This window comes from Bufo bufo, chromosome 1, assembly GCF_905171765.1.
Source record: "Bufo bufo chromosome 1, aBufBuf1.1, whole genome shotgun sequence".
In the NCBI taxonomy this organism is placed as follows: domain Eukaryota; kingdom Metazoa; phylum Chordata; class Amphibia; order Anura; family Bufonidae; genus Bufo; species Bufo bufo.
The window spans coordinates 217,637,465-217,656,552 of NC_053389.1; the positions used below are offsets into that span (position 1 = coordinate 217,637,465).

A 19,088-nucleotide genomic window follows, 5' to 3' on the forward strand; every position below is an offset into this window, starting at 1 on the left:
AGGTCTGCCTCCTATGGACACTAGAACAAGACTGATTAGCCTAGTGCCTGTGGAGAGGGTATAGCCCAACGGGGAGGAGCCAACATTTTTTTTTATGTCTAGTGTCGCCTCCTAGTGGTAGTTGGACATATACCCATGTTGCTGTGTCCCCCAATGCCATGCACGAGAAATAGGTATTTATGAAATAGGTATACTGAACCAGTTATATGTGTGCTAACTTACAGTTCCACAGATTGCAAACTACAAAGTTTACACTCCAAATTAAAATTCCATATTGAAATTCAAATTGCATACAACCATACCAGATCATACTCAACCAATCTGCAAATAGTTACTGCTAACTGCATACCGCAACCAAATTCAGCAAGTAAAACTATTAGTTAGACCTCAGATATACCTCTCAAAGATACATCACCGGGATTTTGTGTATAGAGCTGAGGACATGGGTTGCCAGATGGCCGCTAGCACATCCGCAATACCCAGTCCCATAGCTCTGTGTGCTTTTATTGTGTCAAAAAACCGATTTGATACATATGCAAATTAACCCGAGATAGAGTCCTGTCCCTGACTCATCTCACGTACAGTAGTCATCTCAGGGACAGGACTCCTCATGTTAATTTGCATATGCATCAATTCATTTTTTTGACACAATAAAAGCACACAGAGCTATGGAACTGGGTATTGCGGATGTGCTAGTGGGCATCTTGCAACCCATGTCCTCAGCTCTATACACAAAATCCCGGTGACAGGTTCCCTTTAAAGTGAGAGTATAGATACCGAAGAGAGAAATATATCCACCATTTTATGTTGAATGACAAGATTGAACAGTTGAACCACCATCTTATGCATACCGCCATTTTATGAATCTTTATGCAACACGTGTTTTGTACATGACACTATCTGCTGCGGAGTCGGCAGTGTTATACATGAAGAAAAGTTGAAGTTAATAAATAAGTTATTTCAAGCATTTGGTGTGCTTTTAAACCTACTGTTTCCATAGAACGGCGCTAGAAGAATTACAGAGTAACAAACAGTCTGGTTGAACTAAAAAGTTAGAGATATCAAAATTCTTCTAATGCCACAACACAAAAGGCACAATGCTCGTTCATTGGGTGATTCTGTCGTTCGTGCAGGAAAATAAATTATTGTTTCTGGGCAGCAGATTGTGCAGTCTAAACAGTGATCTGCTGCCAGAGACAAAGCAGCTATATAAGGTAGCGACCGTTTGGCCTTATACGGCAAAGGTGATCGCTGCATGAAAATGCAGCGTTTCACCTCCACTGAAAGAGCAGCTGACTCTCGGGAAGAAATGCCTGTGTAAGTGCACCTTTACTGTTGCACGATACATGGAGATCACAGACACCCAGTGCAAGGGCTCATCCTGCCTCCCCACCCACATAATATCCAGAAAATGGAGACGGCTTAGTTAAGCTCTACATCATCTTAAAATTTGCCTTCATTAAGCTGCATCTCAGCAAGGAGATAACAGCTCCCACGGCATAAGATGGCATCTCCCACCACTGCCAACTAGTACAGTACCACCAAGTAGTACCAATTCCTCAGCTGTCCACAGATTGACACTGACTTTCGGGGAAACTACCTAAATGGGGGAGATAGTTTTCTTCTTTCTGCCAAACCCTGCACCATTAGGCTACATTCACACGTCAGTATTTTTCTATAATCCGATTTTCTGTCCGTTTTTTGCGGATCCGTTGTTCCTGAAAATGTTTCCGTATGTCATCCGTTTTTTGCGGATCCGCAAAAAACGGAAACATGTATAAATTTCAATAAGCAAATAAAGTTGTTTGGATTTCTTGAAAAAAAAAAAAAAAAAAAAAAAAAATTAAAATGTAATTTCCAGGAACGGATTCCGTATAAAACGGATGACATACGGAATGACATCCGTATGTCTTCCGTTTTTTGCGGATCCATTGACTTTGTATTGTACCAGGATCCGATTTTTCAGGAAAAGAATAGGACATGTTTTATATTTAAACGGACATGCGGAACGGAACAAAGGAAACGGACAGCACACATTGTGCTGTCCGTTTTTTTCCAGGACCCATTGAAAATGAATGGGTCCAGATCTGTTCCAGAAAAAACCGAACAGATCAGGAAAGAAAAAACGGACGTGTGAATGGACCCTTACACGTTGAGACTCATGTAGGAAAACTGAAGTAAAGCTCAAGATGATGCCGATAGCACAAAACCTGCAAACGCAGATGAAATCGGAATCCTCCATATGAATATGGTGGAATTGTCTAGTTTACATACCTGGGATCTGGGGAGGCGTTTCTCAAGCCCCCCTGATAGTAATTTGATAAATGTCCATTCATGATGGATCGCCTGTAATGGAGAAAACATTATGGACATGAATGGTAACTAAAAATGGATAGAATTCAAATTGCACCGCTGAGGCCAGCGATTGGCTGCAGTGGTCACATGTTGCCGATGTGATGTCACAGCCGGATAAAGAGATCCCAGCTGGGAGAACCAGAGCAGTGGAGCAGGATCTTCCGGGTAAGTAATGATCACTTGCAGACGGATACGGTGTGTTTTTAGGTTCCTATTGTTGCTATATGAATCCTCTCATTAAGTATCACCAGTCCAACATAGTAAAGAATGAAAGAAGGCTGCTCGCCACTATTGTGAAGTTTTTTTTGCTGTTTTTCACAGTAGAGACTTCTTAGTGCATGTTAACTTTTTTTCTGTCTAGTCCGTGCAGTAGATTTATTTATCAGGAAATATGGATCGATATATATGTATTCTTTTTAACTGGAGTACTGCTTAGTAGTGTTGTCCTTTATGATAGTAGGTATGGGATTTACAGTAATGAAAACAAACAGGGTTTTTTCTTGGGGCCTTTATCACCTTAAACACAACCTGTCCCCATTCCTGATAGGTCTATTTTAGTAAATCATATAACAATTCAAAAGCATCTTTTCTATAACTCTGCATTGTGCTTAAGAAACTCATGAATAAATGGCCAACAGGGTGTTACCCCTATGGCAGTCAAAATGGTAAGTCCCTCCACAGTCTGAAACTGTACGCGCTGATTGGACAGTGTGCAGAGACATGCCCAATCGGAATACAGAGTCCTTCGAAAAGATGCTGCAGAAATGTTATATAAGGGGAATAAAACTGTTTACTAAAACCGTATTCGTTTTGCGGTTGGCAGACCACAGATTGGCAAAATACAGGTACGGCTGTGTGCATGCTGCATTTTTCTACGAGAATTGGCTATTCTTGTCTGAAAAATGGACAAGAATAGGCCATGTTCTATAATTTGCAGAACAGCCACATGGATGTGGACAGAATGACATCCATGTGCAATAAACATTTCTTGAGAACCCAAAGAAAAGGATGGGTCCATGTGCCATCCACAAAAAAATAAAATAAATGCTAAAACTATGGTTGTATACATGGGGCCTAAAGATGGAGAGAGGGATCTGGTGCCCAAGTGCCTTCTCTAACCTAGCAGCACAATGAAGGAGCTAGATTGAAATCTGGGGCATTGTCATTTGAATGCTTGCATTGGGACAACTTACTCCTTGTCAGCGACTCCAACACGTGCTGCAAATAATGTCCTGGTGTCAGGATTTCACGGACATTCCCATCTCTTCACCTGCAGCCTAGGGGGTAAATCTTCAGATTCCGGACTGTGAAAAGAGCAGAGGAGACAAGGTGACTGTCAGAAAAATGTTGCCAATGATATCACCACTGTAGACCCATGAGGATGAGAGGAGTTGTGATTCTCATACAAAGCATGAAGAGGGAACCCAACACCAGAGTGACCTCAGAAGCCTTACATGGATGGTGTCAGTGATACTGAGGATCTGATCTGCGCGCCGTGCAGCGATGAGTGAATACACACAACAAGATGTCATCTTACAATAGGAGTTGAGCTCATGGTCAGGACTCTGCAAATAATGTGCCTAATAAAGGCCACTCACTTGAAAGCATTTACCAAACCCCCCACCCCATACAGAGGAGAAAAGTTAAAAAGTTTCTGAACGTGTTCTCGTGCCGCAACTCTGGATGTGGTCAAGGTGAAAGACACTAAATCAACATAGAAAACAAACGATACATTATACTCTGTGGCCATGACGTGACATTACCTACGGTATTTGCATAGCTAGAATGACAGACTTATAAAAATGTGTAGAAGCATTATCGTCATTTACTTTTAAAGAATTAACCTAAGCCTTTTTTAAAACTGTCCACTGTTCCTGCTGTGACCACGTCCTGAGGAAGTCTATTCCACAGATTCACAGTTCTTACAGTAAAGAAGCTTTGACGCCTCTGGAGACTGAACTTTTTCTTCTCCAGTCAGAGGCAGTGCCCCCTTGTCTTCTGCAGGGATTTTACATTGAACAGCTTTTCACTTTATTTATTGTACGGCTCAATTATATATGTCAATCATGTCCCCCCTTAGACATCTCTTGTCAAGACTAAAAACTTTTTTTTTTTCACAACCAAAACCCTCCATGCCCCTTATCAGTTTAGTTGCTCTCCTTTGTACATTTTACAGCTCCAGGGCATTTTTATTTTTTTTATCCTTTCTATGGACTTGTGCCCAGAACTGAACGGCATATTCCAGATGAGGCCGCGCCAAAGCTTTGTAAAGTAGTAATATTACATTCCTGTCCTGCGAGTCCATGCCTCGCTTAATATCCTGCTAGCCTTAGAAGCAGCTCATTGACATTGTTTTCTGTTATTTCATCTAGGCAGTGTTACTCGCCCTAGGACATATGCATCTGGCTACTAATAATCTACGTGCATCATAACGTTACAGTTATCCACATTGAACCTGCCAAGTTGATGACCAAACATTCAGTGTGTCCAAGTCAGCTTGTAGTTTACTTGTATTCACTTTAAAGCAAATCCAAACACAATGAGAGACATCAGGGCAGCATCGTGCTATACACAGCTATTCAATAAGTTTGGAATCGCTCACAAAACGTGGCACTTTCCATGAAGTCCTGCACAAATGTCTCACTTTTCCAGCCCTTTCACACCACCATCCCATCTCCTCCACCACGCAGGACAGATGTCATCAGGTGTGATCAAGTATCTTCTCATCTGTTCCTCACAAAGATGTTTACAGACATTTAACATGGAGGTTGCTCTGCCCATCACACTTTTCTTCAATCATCTCTGATATCTGCATTCATCTGTCCATATGTTCCTTTTATTGCTCCTCTGTTTAGGAGGCAGAAACCCAGATCTTCATTGCTGAAGGAGACTTAAGTTTTGAGAGTACTGGTTAATAAAACTGCTAGCTGAGGCTGTAATATCTGTACAGTTGTGCATCAGGCATCCCAATTCTCTTTCTGAGCTGGTCTGCGTTATTCTGGGAGGGGGCTGCAATACTCACCTAAGTTGCAGATATCTCCATGGAATAGCCTTCAATCTTCAGAAAAAAAAGACATAAAATCTTACTTTGAGGCCATTTTGACCATAACGGAATAAATGCATCTGCTCCAGATCCTCCCATAGTCCACAGATGACTCTATAGACAGCTTCTCCCCGAAACATGATGGCTTCCCATTAGTAACGCAATGAGCCAAAGGAACATGGGAGTGACGACGGTAGAGATGGGCTCTCCCCCTAATTGCTGTTCACAATGTTCAAATGTCCGCATAGGATTTCTGATCCGTCTCACCGAAAACAAGGACGCTTCTCAGCGATTCCAGACTTCTGAAGTGTGGATGCTCAGTTTATAGATTATGTGAGAGCAACCAATCAGATTGAACCTTTCATTTTTCAGAAAGGTGGCATCTGATGCTATGGGCAACTAAGCCAGTTTTCCTGTACACTAATTTTGATAAATCTCCCCCTATAACTATTGAATATGATATGATTTAGATATCAACCTCTGCATCCCATACAGCAGAATACAGAACATGTGACACCCCACTATCTTTACATGCTAAATGCACATGAAACTATCATTTTCTATTACCTCCAACAGTCAATGGCATGGAAAACCCCACAGGTGACTACCTTAGTTTCAGTGTCACATTTCAAGCATACGCACATAGAACATGACAAGTCATTAATGGACACTCTGTCTTTCACCACACCCATGACTTAGAATGTGACTTAAGGGGGCACTCTGCTTCTACACTCACCTAAAGCAATAGGCTACAAAAGGAGTTCGACTAGTTTCACACTAGCATTTGGTATTCTGTCCCTGTCAGAACATCCTGCTGGATATCTCTGCATTTCGGCATATCGGAAGTTTAAGCGTCACCGTCAGGCCCCATTGTGAACAGCAGTTTTCTTCTGGCCGATTCTCAGCATTTTTGATGGGACTTCTAAACATGTCCACACCCAACAATGCCCCCACCCGTCAGTACAGCCCAGGATACAAACACACAAGCACTGACCGACGCACATTGCGTTCTAGCATACAACAGGCAAAATACTTGCATACTACCAATATTTTCTTCTGAATTCACAAGGCCAAAACTTCCAGGACTCACTACTGGAGAAGAGTCTGACTCTCCTGATTATGATTATCTTGGTGAACTATTCAAAAAATGACTTCTAACCCATCAGATGCCATTTACCGGGGCGCGGCGGTCTTGGAGACTGAACAGCATCCCCAGGGCTTCTGAAGGCTCTGAGGCCTGCCATAGCGAAGTTCCTATCAAGCCCTGCCTGCGGGCAAGGCTTATAAGAAGGTGGCGATTCCCCCATAAACTGCAATGGTAAATTATTGCAATCTATGGGAGAAGTGATCAGATGATCGCATGTTAAATAAACAAGAAATAGAGATCATGGTCATCGTCACTTCCCAAAATGCCTAAATATTACAACATTAAAGTATTATCCTGTACAGCGAACATTGTAACAAAAAATCTAAATGGATGATTTGCCTTTTTTAGGTTGCTTCACTCCCAAAAAGAATTGAACAAAAATCTATAAAAACTACAGACCTCCCAACAACCCCACAAAAAAATATGCCCTCACACAGCTCTGCAGACATAAATAAAGTCATGGGGGAAGGTTAAAAAAACTGTTATTACAAAAAATGTAATAAGTAGGCAAACACAAGAAAAGTAAAAAAAAAATAATAAAAAAAAAAAAAAAATTGCGGTATTAGTAAAGGGGGCAAAAAAAGAGCTGATAAAAGAAGGCATTTTTCCCAAATAAGATATATTAGACAATACAGTGACCATTTAAACCTTTAAGACTACTGTGTAGGATTACAGAAACAGCGACACACCAGTGGATAGGTTTAGACTGGTATTGCAGCATACGAATACATGTTATGGAGATCCTGTTCTACCCCTTTAAATGTGTCTAGAAGTCTGCAGCCCTAGCTGGTATTCACAAATGAACAGAAAAAATTACCTGAACTGAATGGAAATGTTTAGCGCCAGTCACTGGGTTCTGCCGAGGTATTTCCTGCCCTTTTCACCATTACAGTAGATGAATGGCCCTCACAACCGTATAGCAGGCTCTGGAGAGACGCCTCCAGGACTCACTTACCTGAACCTTATTCTCTGGTGACTTCTACAATCCTGGATGTGTGCCGTATACATTGGCCATATGGTTTACACCCGATAACATGCTGTATGTACTACCCGTACAAGCAGCACAGCACAGATACAGTGGAGGCTGCGGATCCTCCACTCTATGAAGATCTGCCCTGGGCTATTTTATCCATTAAATGAGGAAGACAATTCTCCTGTCACCTTTGTACTGACATTAACCCTTGTTACCTGCTCACCTACGACATGAACAACACACAGAATAAGGTGATTGTACACAGCACAGACACTACAGAGAAAAATGCAATCTTACTGCACAAAACTATACACAATACACAGGGCAGGATGTCTCTCAGTACTGACACTAATATATACTGTGTAAAAAAAAAAAAAAAAAAAAAAAAAATATTATATATATATATATATATATATATATATATATATATATATATTACCAGCAGCACCGCCAAGCCAAAAAAACAAGTAGAGAGGGTGCACTGTCCGGGTATGGTAACTGGTGCTTACCCACTAATACGGAATAAAGAAATCGGACTGCACTCCAGTTGAATCTTCAGTGAAAAAAGGATTTATTCACCCATAGGTGAAGGTAGACGCTCGGTCTACCTTCAGAAAAAGCCGCCGCCCAGCACGTCCCTCCAGCCCGCCCATCTCCTCCGGAATGCGATCCTCCCTGTGAGCCAGCGGACGAATTCTCGCGCGTGCGCGTCTGTCTTCGGCGCATGCACCCCCATAGCACCTAGAGGTTCATTAGCATATCAATATAAGTTCGTTTTTTTGCAAAACGGCTGCACAATAAGCAATTATATTAGGATGGTTTGGCAGAGCAGACACTAGCGGATCGCTAGTGTCTGAAAGCTAATTATGTAAAAAAGAAGTGATAGAAACCCTTTAATGACACTAGCCTGTCTCCGCCCCTTTCCAGCGGTTTCACGTGATGCACAATCATGAATCTTAATTCATTCTCCTTATGATTTTTTTCGGCAAAATGCTTTGATACCGGTAGATCTTTTCTTTTATTTCTGATGGATTGTCTATGGCTATGATTTTAGGATTCATTGTTTGTGATCTTGTGCATCCTTATTGCTGTACCAGGTGAATCTAACATAGAACTATAACTTTGAAAGTAATGTTATAATATGATTATTCTACAGTTGGGAACATGGAATTGCGATATACTGGAAAACATGGAAGCCGTTATGCTGGGACATATATCAGCTGAATACAAGATCATGGAATAAGGAAGATTTTTAATATATATACACATTTGCCCAAAAGATTGCCCTTAAACAAAATGGTGGAGGTCGGGTGTGCGTCCCCGGGATGAGGACGTCTCCACCCCGGGTGACCAATCAGTTTGTATTGATTACATGAGAGAACCGAAACGTTGCTGTATGACATGTAAATAAAAAGCACATTTCAAGAAGTGCTGCGGAATATATATATATATATATATATATATATATATATATATATATATATATATAGAGAGAGAGAGATAGAGAGAGAGAGATAGAGAGAGAGAGATAGAGAGAGAGAGATAGAGAGAGAGAGATAGAGAGAGAGAGATAGAGAGAGAGAGATAGAGAGAGAGAGAGATAGAGAGAGAGAGATAGAGAGAGAGAGATAGAGAGAGAGAGATAGAGAGAGAGAGATAGAGAGAGAGAGAGATAGAGAGAGAGAGATAGAGAGAGAGAGATAGAGAGAGAGAGATAGAGAGAGAGAGATAGAGAGAGAGAGATAGAGAGAGAGAGATAGAGATAGAGAGAGATAGAGAGAGAGAGATAGAGAGAGAGAGATAGAGATAGAGAGAGAGAGAGATAGAGATAGAGAGAGAGAGAGATAGAGAGAGATAGAGAGAGATAGAGAGAGATAGAGAGAGATAGAGAGAGATAGAGAGAGATAGAGAGAGATAGAGAGAGATAGAGAGAGATAGATAGATAGATAGAGATAGATAGATAGATAGAGAGATAGATAGAGAGAAGATAATTCCATACAGTACTGACATACATAACAGAACTAAATAGATAATAGAAAATGATGACTCCATACAGTACCGACACTATACAGAATAAGAACACTATAGAGCACCGACAATACTTAAAATGACTATACAGAACTGACATTTGACTATACAAGGATAACATTATAAGATTACACTACAGCGCTGACACCAAGCACATTTATATACAGAAAATGAAAAAAGCACACAGAACGAGATGAGAAAAAGCCTATTTTCCAATATGGCAATGCTGGAGGGTGTCACATGTGGTGATCAAAGCTCGAAGATCCTTACTTTACATACAGATGTTCCATAGGGCATCGCTGCTTTTCATCTCCTCTCTTACAGGACTGTCGGGTGTTTTTGAAGTGCTCACTGTGCCTTCTAGATGTGTACCAGTTGAGCAATTAACACACTTAGAAAAAGGTTGGGACTTTGAAAGCAGCAGCAGCAGCCATCAACCGCCATTGTTACAATAGGAGTCCATAAAGCACTGACACTTTACGTAGAATAAGAGGACTATACATAATACATAGGACTACTGAATCCACAGCACCCCCAAAACCCATCACCCTCATAATAGTCTGCATAAATGAGGAGAGAGGAGAATTTTGGCCAGAACAAGGTCCTCCTGTCCTTTTCCAAGTCACCCATATTACCTGCTGAACCAGATGCTTCTCCCGGGTTGTCCCACCATCTCATCTCAAGTCTATTGCTGATACCAAGGAAATAATCCCTCAGATGCCCCCTATTACCAGCTATGATCAGACGGGTCCAGCTTGAAAGACATGTGAGCAGCAGGAATGGGAGCTGGAGGGAAAGCCTGCCTGTCTCATACGGATATAATGAGATTTCACCTGCAGGTGTCTGAGGAAAAGCAGCTTCCAGGTCACCTGTGTCTTAGGGAAAGCTTCTTATTACGTCTTATCACTGCGGTCAGATTCTTGCCGCTATTATTTAACATTTGATTACAATGTCATGGACAGAGACTGTCAAAAGTTTAGACTCGCCTTTTCATTCCATATACACTGTATATTCATATTGAAGACATGAAAAACAATGCAGAAAGACGTATGGAATTAACCCCCAATGGGCATAGCGTTCACGCGAAGTGCTGTACATGTACAGGAGCTGTGCCCGCTCAAATCAGTTCAGGGACCTGGCTGCATCCACTGGCATCGCTCAAAACTCAGATGCCGGCAGATTAACCACTTAGAGGCCACCGTTAATGCTGACTGCGGCGTCCAAGAGGTTTACAGAGGGAAGGCTCTCTATACCCACTGGCTTCCCACGATTGCAGATGGTTGACATGGCACCCAAAAGCCTTACAAAGGCCTCTGGGCCTGCTATATACGGAAGCCTATGAGGCCTAGCCCTCAGGCTGGGTCTCATAGGCAACTGAATGTAATACTGACAGTTTCAAAGCAGGATGATACAGCATGTATTGTACTGCTCTGAAACAGGGATCAGACCCTGGGATTTAAAGAAAAAGGACATTGCATCCGTAAGCAATGTGTTTTTCACTGATGGTTGCGCCAAGAGAGGTTGTTTGTAAACCTTCAGTTTTTTAATCACGCGCGTAAAAAAAAAAGCATCAAAACGCATTGCACCTGCGCGGAAAAAAATGAACGCAATTGCAGACAAAACTGACTGAACTTGCTTGCCAAATGGTGCGAGTTTCACGGAACGCAAACTAAATGCATCCGGACCTAATCCGTATCATTCTTGTGAAAGGGATCTAAAAGATTCAACCTGGTATCTCTACATGCAAGGCTAAGGACTTACCACTAAGCATATAGCATTTCCACATAGAGAAGAGTGTTTTTACCATGCTTAGAAAGCGAATATATTACTGGTTTCATATATTATATCATATATTCTACGAAGCAGTAATATGTATATTATCTTTCTAAGCATCTCTCAATGTGGTAAGGCTACAGTAAGTAGTGGATATAATATGTATATGCTAGAACACAGCTCTGCCCTCAGCATGCTGATGTCTAGCCCTGTCAATCAAGGGGAGGAGGGAGTATGCAGAGCACAGGTGGTGTAAAGCCTCATTCACATGTCAGCGATTGTGAGCTAAAACAGGATTGGAGCCTCCACAGAAATCAGGTATAAGGGAAAGATCTGCACCTGGTTTTGGCTCACAATCACTGACCGAAACACGGACGTGTGAATGAGGCATTACAAAGCAGTGCTCAGAGGCACACAGATGCCTTCACCTGCCAAGTGCACATGCAACAGGTCAGCCAGTTTCATGGACACAAATGTGCTGAAAAATGCCCTTTAAGTGCACCAAGGGTGTGCCCAAGCTGCTTTGTGCACCCCGACAGGGCCAGGCGACACAAATGACCTACAATACCACACGCAGCCCATAGACAGGACACGTCTCTGGTGTCTCCCTCCTTGTAAGTAACCCCTAATCAGAAAGCAGATGTTCAGCCCCCCAATTATGGAGCAGCCTGGATGGGATACATACAAGGCTGACTGTGCACAACTGATGTAAGGGTCTGGAAAGAAGAAGGCAGCCAATCAGTTCTCTTCCATAGTGGGATCAGAGAACTAATTAGGACCTCACTGTTTAGTCGGTCTGAATTGTTAATGGCCAGGCCGTATTGCGAGTGCAGACTGACTAAACAATTAATTATAGCTTTGAGAGCAAATAATAACGTGATGTCATCAGAATATGTAGATGGCAAGAGGCCCACGTTCAACAACAGGTACAAGAGCAGGAGCTCCACCTTACCGGAGACGCCATGAACACACGGATTAAAGGGTCGGTCCAGCCAGCCACATGAAGCAGAGAACAAATGTTCTTTCTAGATTTTGTGTTTCATTTCACGTCACTGAAACATTGTAACAAGCCCTCGAAGCTTTATTTGCAGAACAATGACCTTGTTATACAAAGGACACACAATGGGTAGAGTCTGTGTATGAAATAATATGTACTAATCCAACCGCCCCGGGCCAACATCTAACACCCTTTAGGCCCCTTTCACACAAGCGCGACGGATTGGCTCCGGATGCGTTCAGTGAAACTCGCACCATTGCACAAGCGAGTTCAGTCAGTTTTGTCTGCGATCACGTTCAGTTTTTTCCACGTGGGTGCCATGCGTTTTTCATAAAAAAACTGAAGGTTTACAAACATCTCTTAGCAAGCATCAGTGAAAAACACATGCACACTTGCTTCCGGATTACAATGCGTTTTTCACTGGAGACCCATTCACTTCTATGGGGCCAGGGCTGCGTGAAAAAACACAGAATATAGAACATGCTGCGTTTTTCACACAACGCAGAACTGATGCGTGAAAAAAAAAAAATGTACACAGATCCATTGAAATGAATGGGTCCGGATTCAGTGTGGTGCTATGCGTTCACGTCACGCATGGCGCTCGTGTGAAAGGGGCCTTACCTTTCCAGATGTTGGGTCATCAATGAGAAGAGCAGATTTTAGTCATAGGCAGATTTGCGACAGCATCTGTCAGCATGATCAACCCTATTAAAAGGGTTGTCCGGTTTCTGTTAACGATGGCCTACCCTCAGTACAAGTCATCAATATCAGAATGGTGGGGGTCCTGCTACCGCCACCCCCACTGATCAGCTGTTTGAAGACAACGCAGCACTTCACCGTTTCTGATTGCCGTTGACACTGCAGCGGCGCAATTACAGCTCTGCCTTCCCATTCACTTGAATGAGCGTGTAACTACACAGAGGAGCCGCAATTACCCCTGCTAGCCACTGCAATGCAGGTAAACAGTGAAGAGACTGCTGCATTCACAGGAATGTTGCGCAGCTGATCATGGGGGTGTCGGGAATCGGACCCAGTCAATCTGATATTGATGACCTGTCCTGAGGATAAGTCATCAATATTGGAAACCGGACAACCCCTTTAAGCCAGACACACTACCTGGTAGGGTTGATCATGCTGATTAAAAGGACCCCCTCTCCACTCCACCATCCCCTGGATCCCACAAGATGTCTAGCCCAGTCCAGGGAAGGGGGTGGTAGCAAGGGCTGCAGGGGTGTTCACAAACCGGTGCTCCAAGGGCTCTGGCTAGCATATTAATATATAGTGTGGTTTTCTCTAGAACCATGCGTCGCACAGATATAACTGAGGCATTGTTTTAATCAGTATGATTAACTCTTCCAAATAACGTGCCTTACAGTTGATCAAGCTGAAAGATGATCTTTAAGGCCTCACGTACACAACAGTATTCGTTTTGTGGTCCGTGTGCGTTCTGCAATTTCCCATTCCGCATGTTCCGCCCTATGTTATTTATTAATGCCGATTCTTGTCCGCAAAACAAACAAGAATAAGACATGTTCATGCAAAACGGACATAGGGATGCAGACAGCACACTATGTGACCCTGTCGCCATTTTTTCCGGCACCATTGAAATAAATGGTTCTGCATCAGAAAAAAAATGGTCTAAGAACTCACACCTGTCCTACTGAGAACTGTGCTTAGTCAATCCCCCTCCCGCACTGATCTCTCACACAATGGAAGATTGTTCCAGGGCTTTCAGACTCGTTTGTTTGTCGACGATATTTACTCTATAAATGCATTGAATTTCTGCCTCTTACTGAATAGTTCCAAACCAAACAGAAGCAATGACAGATGGCGGCACATGGACTGCAACAAAGTCACACTACACATGCATCCATGAACCTTCCTACTCTGCAATCTATTCCCTATCGATTGTAAGCTCCTGCAGTCAGGGATGGTACTCACCCCCCCCCCCCCCCCCTTAAAAGGGGATATCCGGGTTCAGAGCTGAACCCAGACATACCTCCATTTTCGCCCCGGCTGCCCCCCTGACTTGAGCATCAGAGCAGTTCATGCTCCGATGCCCTCCTTTGCCCTGCGCTAAAATCGCACAGGGCAAAGGCATTTTTAGGAGTTCCGGTGACTAACCAGGCTCTCCATGGGGCTGCCAGGAAGCCCGGTGACGTCACCGGCACTGATGGGCGGGCTTTAGCGCTGCCCTAGCCAGTAAAACGGCTAGGTCCCGTCCATCACAGCCGGTGACGTCACCGAACATTATGATAAACAAAAGAGCCCGTGCCCTGCACGATCTAGCGTAGGGCAAGGGAGCGCATCGGAGCACGAGATGCTCCGATGCTATCCTCAGGGGGCCTGCCTGGGTTAAAATAAGGGTATGTCCGGGTTCAGCTCTGTACCCGGACAACACCTTTAAGGCTGTATTATACCGCCCGATTCTGCAGGCCATTGTCATGAAGGAGGTTCTCCTTCCTGGCAATCGCGTGCTTACTAGCGGAGGAGACCGCTGCTATTATATACAGAGATCTCCTCCACAGTATGAGGAGTGGTGACCTCTAATGCCATAACATCCCCATACTAAGTCATTATGTGCTGGCAGCAGATTGTGATTAGACAGCACGATTTGCAAATTAAGGTTTTTAAGCATGCTGAAAGATTCCGAGCAAACGCTCGTTCATCGGGTAGTCGGCAGCAGTATTACACTGCCAGATCAACACTAATGAGCATTCCTGCGAACGTTCATTAACAAAAAAGTTGCCGACAATTGGCCAGTCCAATACAGGCTTTACTCACACAAGCGTATTTGCAGTCCGTATATGGGCCAGTTTTTATGTACTGAAATCTTCTGCTAATGTTAATACAGCTATTTACATGGGCGTATAATTTCCGTCAGTATTTGAAGTCCACAGAGTTTTGTTCGTATTCGATTCCAACTACGCACATTACAGTCTATGGGAGTGCCTCAAAAATGCAGGGAGGAAGGAATACGCATAAAAGTCCTGAGGAAATACTGAAGCAATACTGATGGTAGATCATCAGGAATCCAGAGTCAGAATACCGACGGATTTCAATACGCTCGTGTGGAAGCAGCCTATAGATTTTAAGTTCCTATGGTTAGGGCTCTTACACATCCCCTACTGCTTGTATCGGCCCTTAAGAAAGTTGTCCCACCTCACAGTGTTCATGGCGAGATGGGACTAAGTGCTGGCTCCATGTGGGTGTGCTTAGCGAAACAGCCGAGCGGGCCGGTGCCCAGCTGTTAGCCCAGTGCAGTGAACTGGAACTACACAAACAGCATAGCAGAACAAACTGCACTGCTTCTGTAACTCCTGTACAATGGGAGTAACTAAAACAGCAGAGCACCGGCCTGCTCGTCTGTCTGTAAACCCGGCCACAGTCCCATTTTGCCACGTGCATGGGGAGATGGATTGCAAGCTGCTATGATCAGGACTCATTCCTCCCCCACCTCTTGCATCTCCTCAATCCTTTGTAAGGTGATTTTAAGGTCCTATGTTGGCTTTCAACATGCCTGAGACTTTCTTTTTAAAAGAAATATGATTGTATGCAGGGGAATGAAGTGTAAAAAAGACATGGGGTGCAACGGTCTATCGTAACATCAGATGTGTACTATAGACAGACGGTTAAGAGGATAGATGTACTTGACATGACTGACTAGACAACCTACTGCCATCACACTGTCACGACACATTATAGCTGATAAGGGTTATAGACGGAAAAGCTGTGGAATTATGGAAATCACAGGATCCATAGACATGGTGATGATATGCAAAATATGAAAAAATTGAAACAAAATATTCAAATAAATTATTAGATTTATTCAGTATCAGCTCCCCAAGCAGAAATACATGCACTTACACGCCTTGGCATGCTATCAGTGAGGTTATTAATGGTTGTCTGGGGAATGTTCTACCACACTGAATGCACTTGGGCACGGAAATCATCAAGATCCACTGCTGGTAGCAACCTTTGCAATTGTTGACCAATGACGTCAGATGTACTTGATGGGAGACAAGTCTGGGGATTCTGCAGGCCATGGTAGTACTTTTAGGCCGTACAGGCTGCTTAAAGCAGCACAGGCCACATGCAGCCTAGACATGTCCAGTTGAAAAACAGCTCTGGGGACACTGCCGTACAACTGGTTCCACTACCAAATCCATGCAACGCCGAGCTGTTAGTGTACCAACTATAGGGGTCCAGCAACTGTACATTATACCACACTATAATCCAGGGAGTGATCCGGTGTGATGTTCCCTTGTATAGGTCTCTTCGTGGCATTGCCTACATGGCCTCCAGACCAATCTCCAGCTATCACAGCATCTAAGACAAAAGCAGGACACGTCACTGAAGAGGTTAGACCTCCATTCCAGCCTCTCTTGCCATCTTGCTGTGCACCACTATAGCTTTTGACAGCGGCGGTGTAAGGTCAATGGAACGTCTGTAGCTGGATGTCTGGATCGCAGCCCAATGTTGTGCAAGCGGCTTCTGATGGTTTGTGTAGACACAGTTTGCCGCCCTGGGCTTGGGATGTGACGTCCAATTTCACTTGCAGTACAGAATAGATCACTGTGCTCCATTCCTCTAATCAGATGATCATTCTGTGCACCTCTTGCTGGCGTTCCAGTTCTTCATTGTTTTCTCAACCATGGTATAGACGGCATAGAACAGTGCTGACATCTTAGCCTAGGCATGTAACGATCTACCAGAGTAATAAACCAAGGTGTCTCGGTTCAAGGATTCGGTCCCTCTCAGATTGGGACAAGTGATGGCTGGCACATAGATGAACAGGAGGCATCGCACAATCATCACTCATGACAGACACAGATTTGAGCAAAGGCTTGTTTCAAAGATTTGACAGGCCGTTACGGTAGGGAGCAGCCTGACTAATGTTTTTGCACTCCGGCATTAGGAAGGTAACGCTCCAGTCTGGCCCCATTAATTATAATGGGAACCAGCAGAGATCTGGCTGCATTCATACAAATATGCCAAGAATCGGCCGGAGGAAAACTGCTGCGCTGCGCACCTTACATACCTACAGCGATGTTGGAGTGCAAAGACATCTGGCAGGCTGTTCTGGCAGGGAACAGCCTGCCAGATGTATAGCGCTAGTGTGCAACTAGCCTAAGTGCTTGAATTGTGATCATCTGCAGATCTTCTCGATACCCACCACCTCTTCAATTTGCATAACCTTATGGCTTGTCTGTCTCAGATTTGCAATTTCAGTGTTGAGGAGCGTAATTCACAGAGTATTAAACATAGGCCAGAAAAATCTGACGTGTATTTGTTGCGGAATCTGCAGCAGAAATCTGACCATTGAATTTCTGCCACAGATTTGTAGTTTGAATACCACACATGTGACCACGAATTGGCCCCGTCCATTGCTTCACATGCCTCATGCATTTTCTATGAGGAAGCCGCGCCAAGAACGGACATGTCCTGATGTGCTTTTGAAATCCAGACGGGAACAAAATAAATAAATCCATGGCTGTATATATGGCAGCACATATTACAGTTAAGGAACATTGTGGCACAGATTTGCTGTGGTAAGCCACGCCGAAATTCATAGAATTGTCATAATTCCGGTGTGAATACGCCCTAAGACATGTTATGTCGTCTTCTGTACTGATCCTGGGACTTGCTGTTTTCTCCAGAACCTCAATTATCTCAACATTTCATGTAGTCATGACAGCAAATCTGTATAAAACCTACTGAACAGCTCTGTCCTCGCACAGCAGGGAAGAGGAAAGCTGCCAATAAGTACCATGTGACGAGTCCTCCATATAACGCTGTATAATATACTCCATATAATACTGTACAACATGAGTCCTCCATATAACGCTGTATAATATACTCCATATAATACTGTACACGAGTCCTCCATATAACGCTGTATAATATACTCCAGATAATCCTGTATAACATGAGTCCTCCATATAATACTGTACAACATGAGTCCTCCATATAACGCTGTATAATATACTCCATATAATACTGTACAACAGGAGTCATCCATATAATATACTCTATATAATACTGTACAACATGAGTCCTCCATATAACGCTGTATAATATACTCCATATAATACTGTACAACAGGAGTCATCCATATAATATACTCTATATAATACTGTACAACATGAGTCCTCCACATAAGGCCTCATGCACACAACCGTATTTTTTCACGGTCCGTAAAACGGAGTTCCGTTGGTCCATGATCCGTGACCGTTTTTTCGTCCGTGGGTCTTCCTTGATTTTTGGAGGATCCACGGACAAAAAAAAAATGTCATTTTGGTGTCCGCCTGGCCGTGCGGAGCCAAACGGATCCGTCCTGAATTACAATGCAAGTCAATGGGGACGGATCCGTTTGACGTTGACACAATATGGTGCAATTTCAAACTGATCCGTCCCCCATTGACTTTCAATGTAAAGTCAGGAGTTAATATACCATAGGATCAGATTTTTTTCCAATCCGATGGTATATTTTAACTTGAAGCGCCCCCATCACCATGGGAACGCCTCTATGTTAGAATATACTGTCTGATATGAGTTAGATCGTGAAACTCATATCCGACAGTATATTCTAACACAGAGGCGTTCCCATAGCGATGGGGACGCTTCTAGTTAGAATATACTACGAACTGTGTGCATGACTGCCCCCTGCTGCCTGGCAGCACCCGATCTCTTACAGGGGGCTGTGATCCGCACAATTAACCCCTCAGGTGCTGCACCTGAGGGGTTAATTATGCATATCATAGCCCCCTGT

General features: G+C 43.4%; 1 protein-coding gene across 9 annotated transcripts in view; it reads right to left on the reverse strand.

Annotated features, from left to right (window-relative positions):
• The window catches only part of EPS8 (epidermal growth factor receptor pathway substrate 8), a 145,083-nt gene that overhangs the window by 75,875 nt on the left and 50,120 nt on the right, over nt 1-19,088 (reverse strand). For 5 of the 9 annotated variants that reach the window (XM_040435171.1, XM_040435194.1, XM_040435239.1 and 2 more), the window contains exons 2-3: nt 3,549-3,659; nt 2,275-2,346 (exon numbers count right to left, since the gene is read on the reverse strand). In XM_040435171.1, coding sequence (XP_040291105.1) covers nt 2,275-2,336 — 62 coding nt within the window. In that variant the 5' untranslated portion in view covers nt 2,337-2,346; nt 3,549-3,659. Of the gene's footprint in view, nt 1-2,274; nt 2,347-3,548; nt 3,660-3,953; nt 3,978-7,362; nt 7,385-7,500; nt 7,637-12,271; nt 12,363-19,088 lie in introns of those variants that run through there. The other 4 variants (XM_040435202.1, XM_040435211.1, XM_040435230.1 and 1 more) reach the window with 4 other exon arrangements.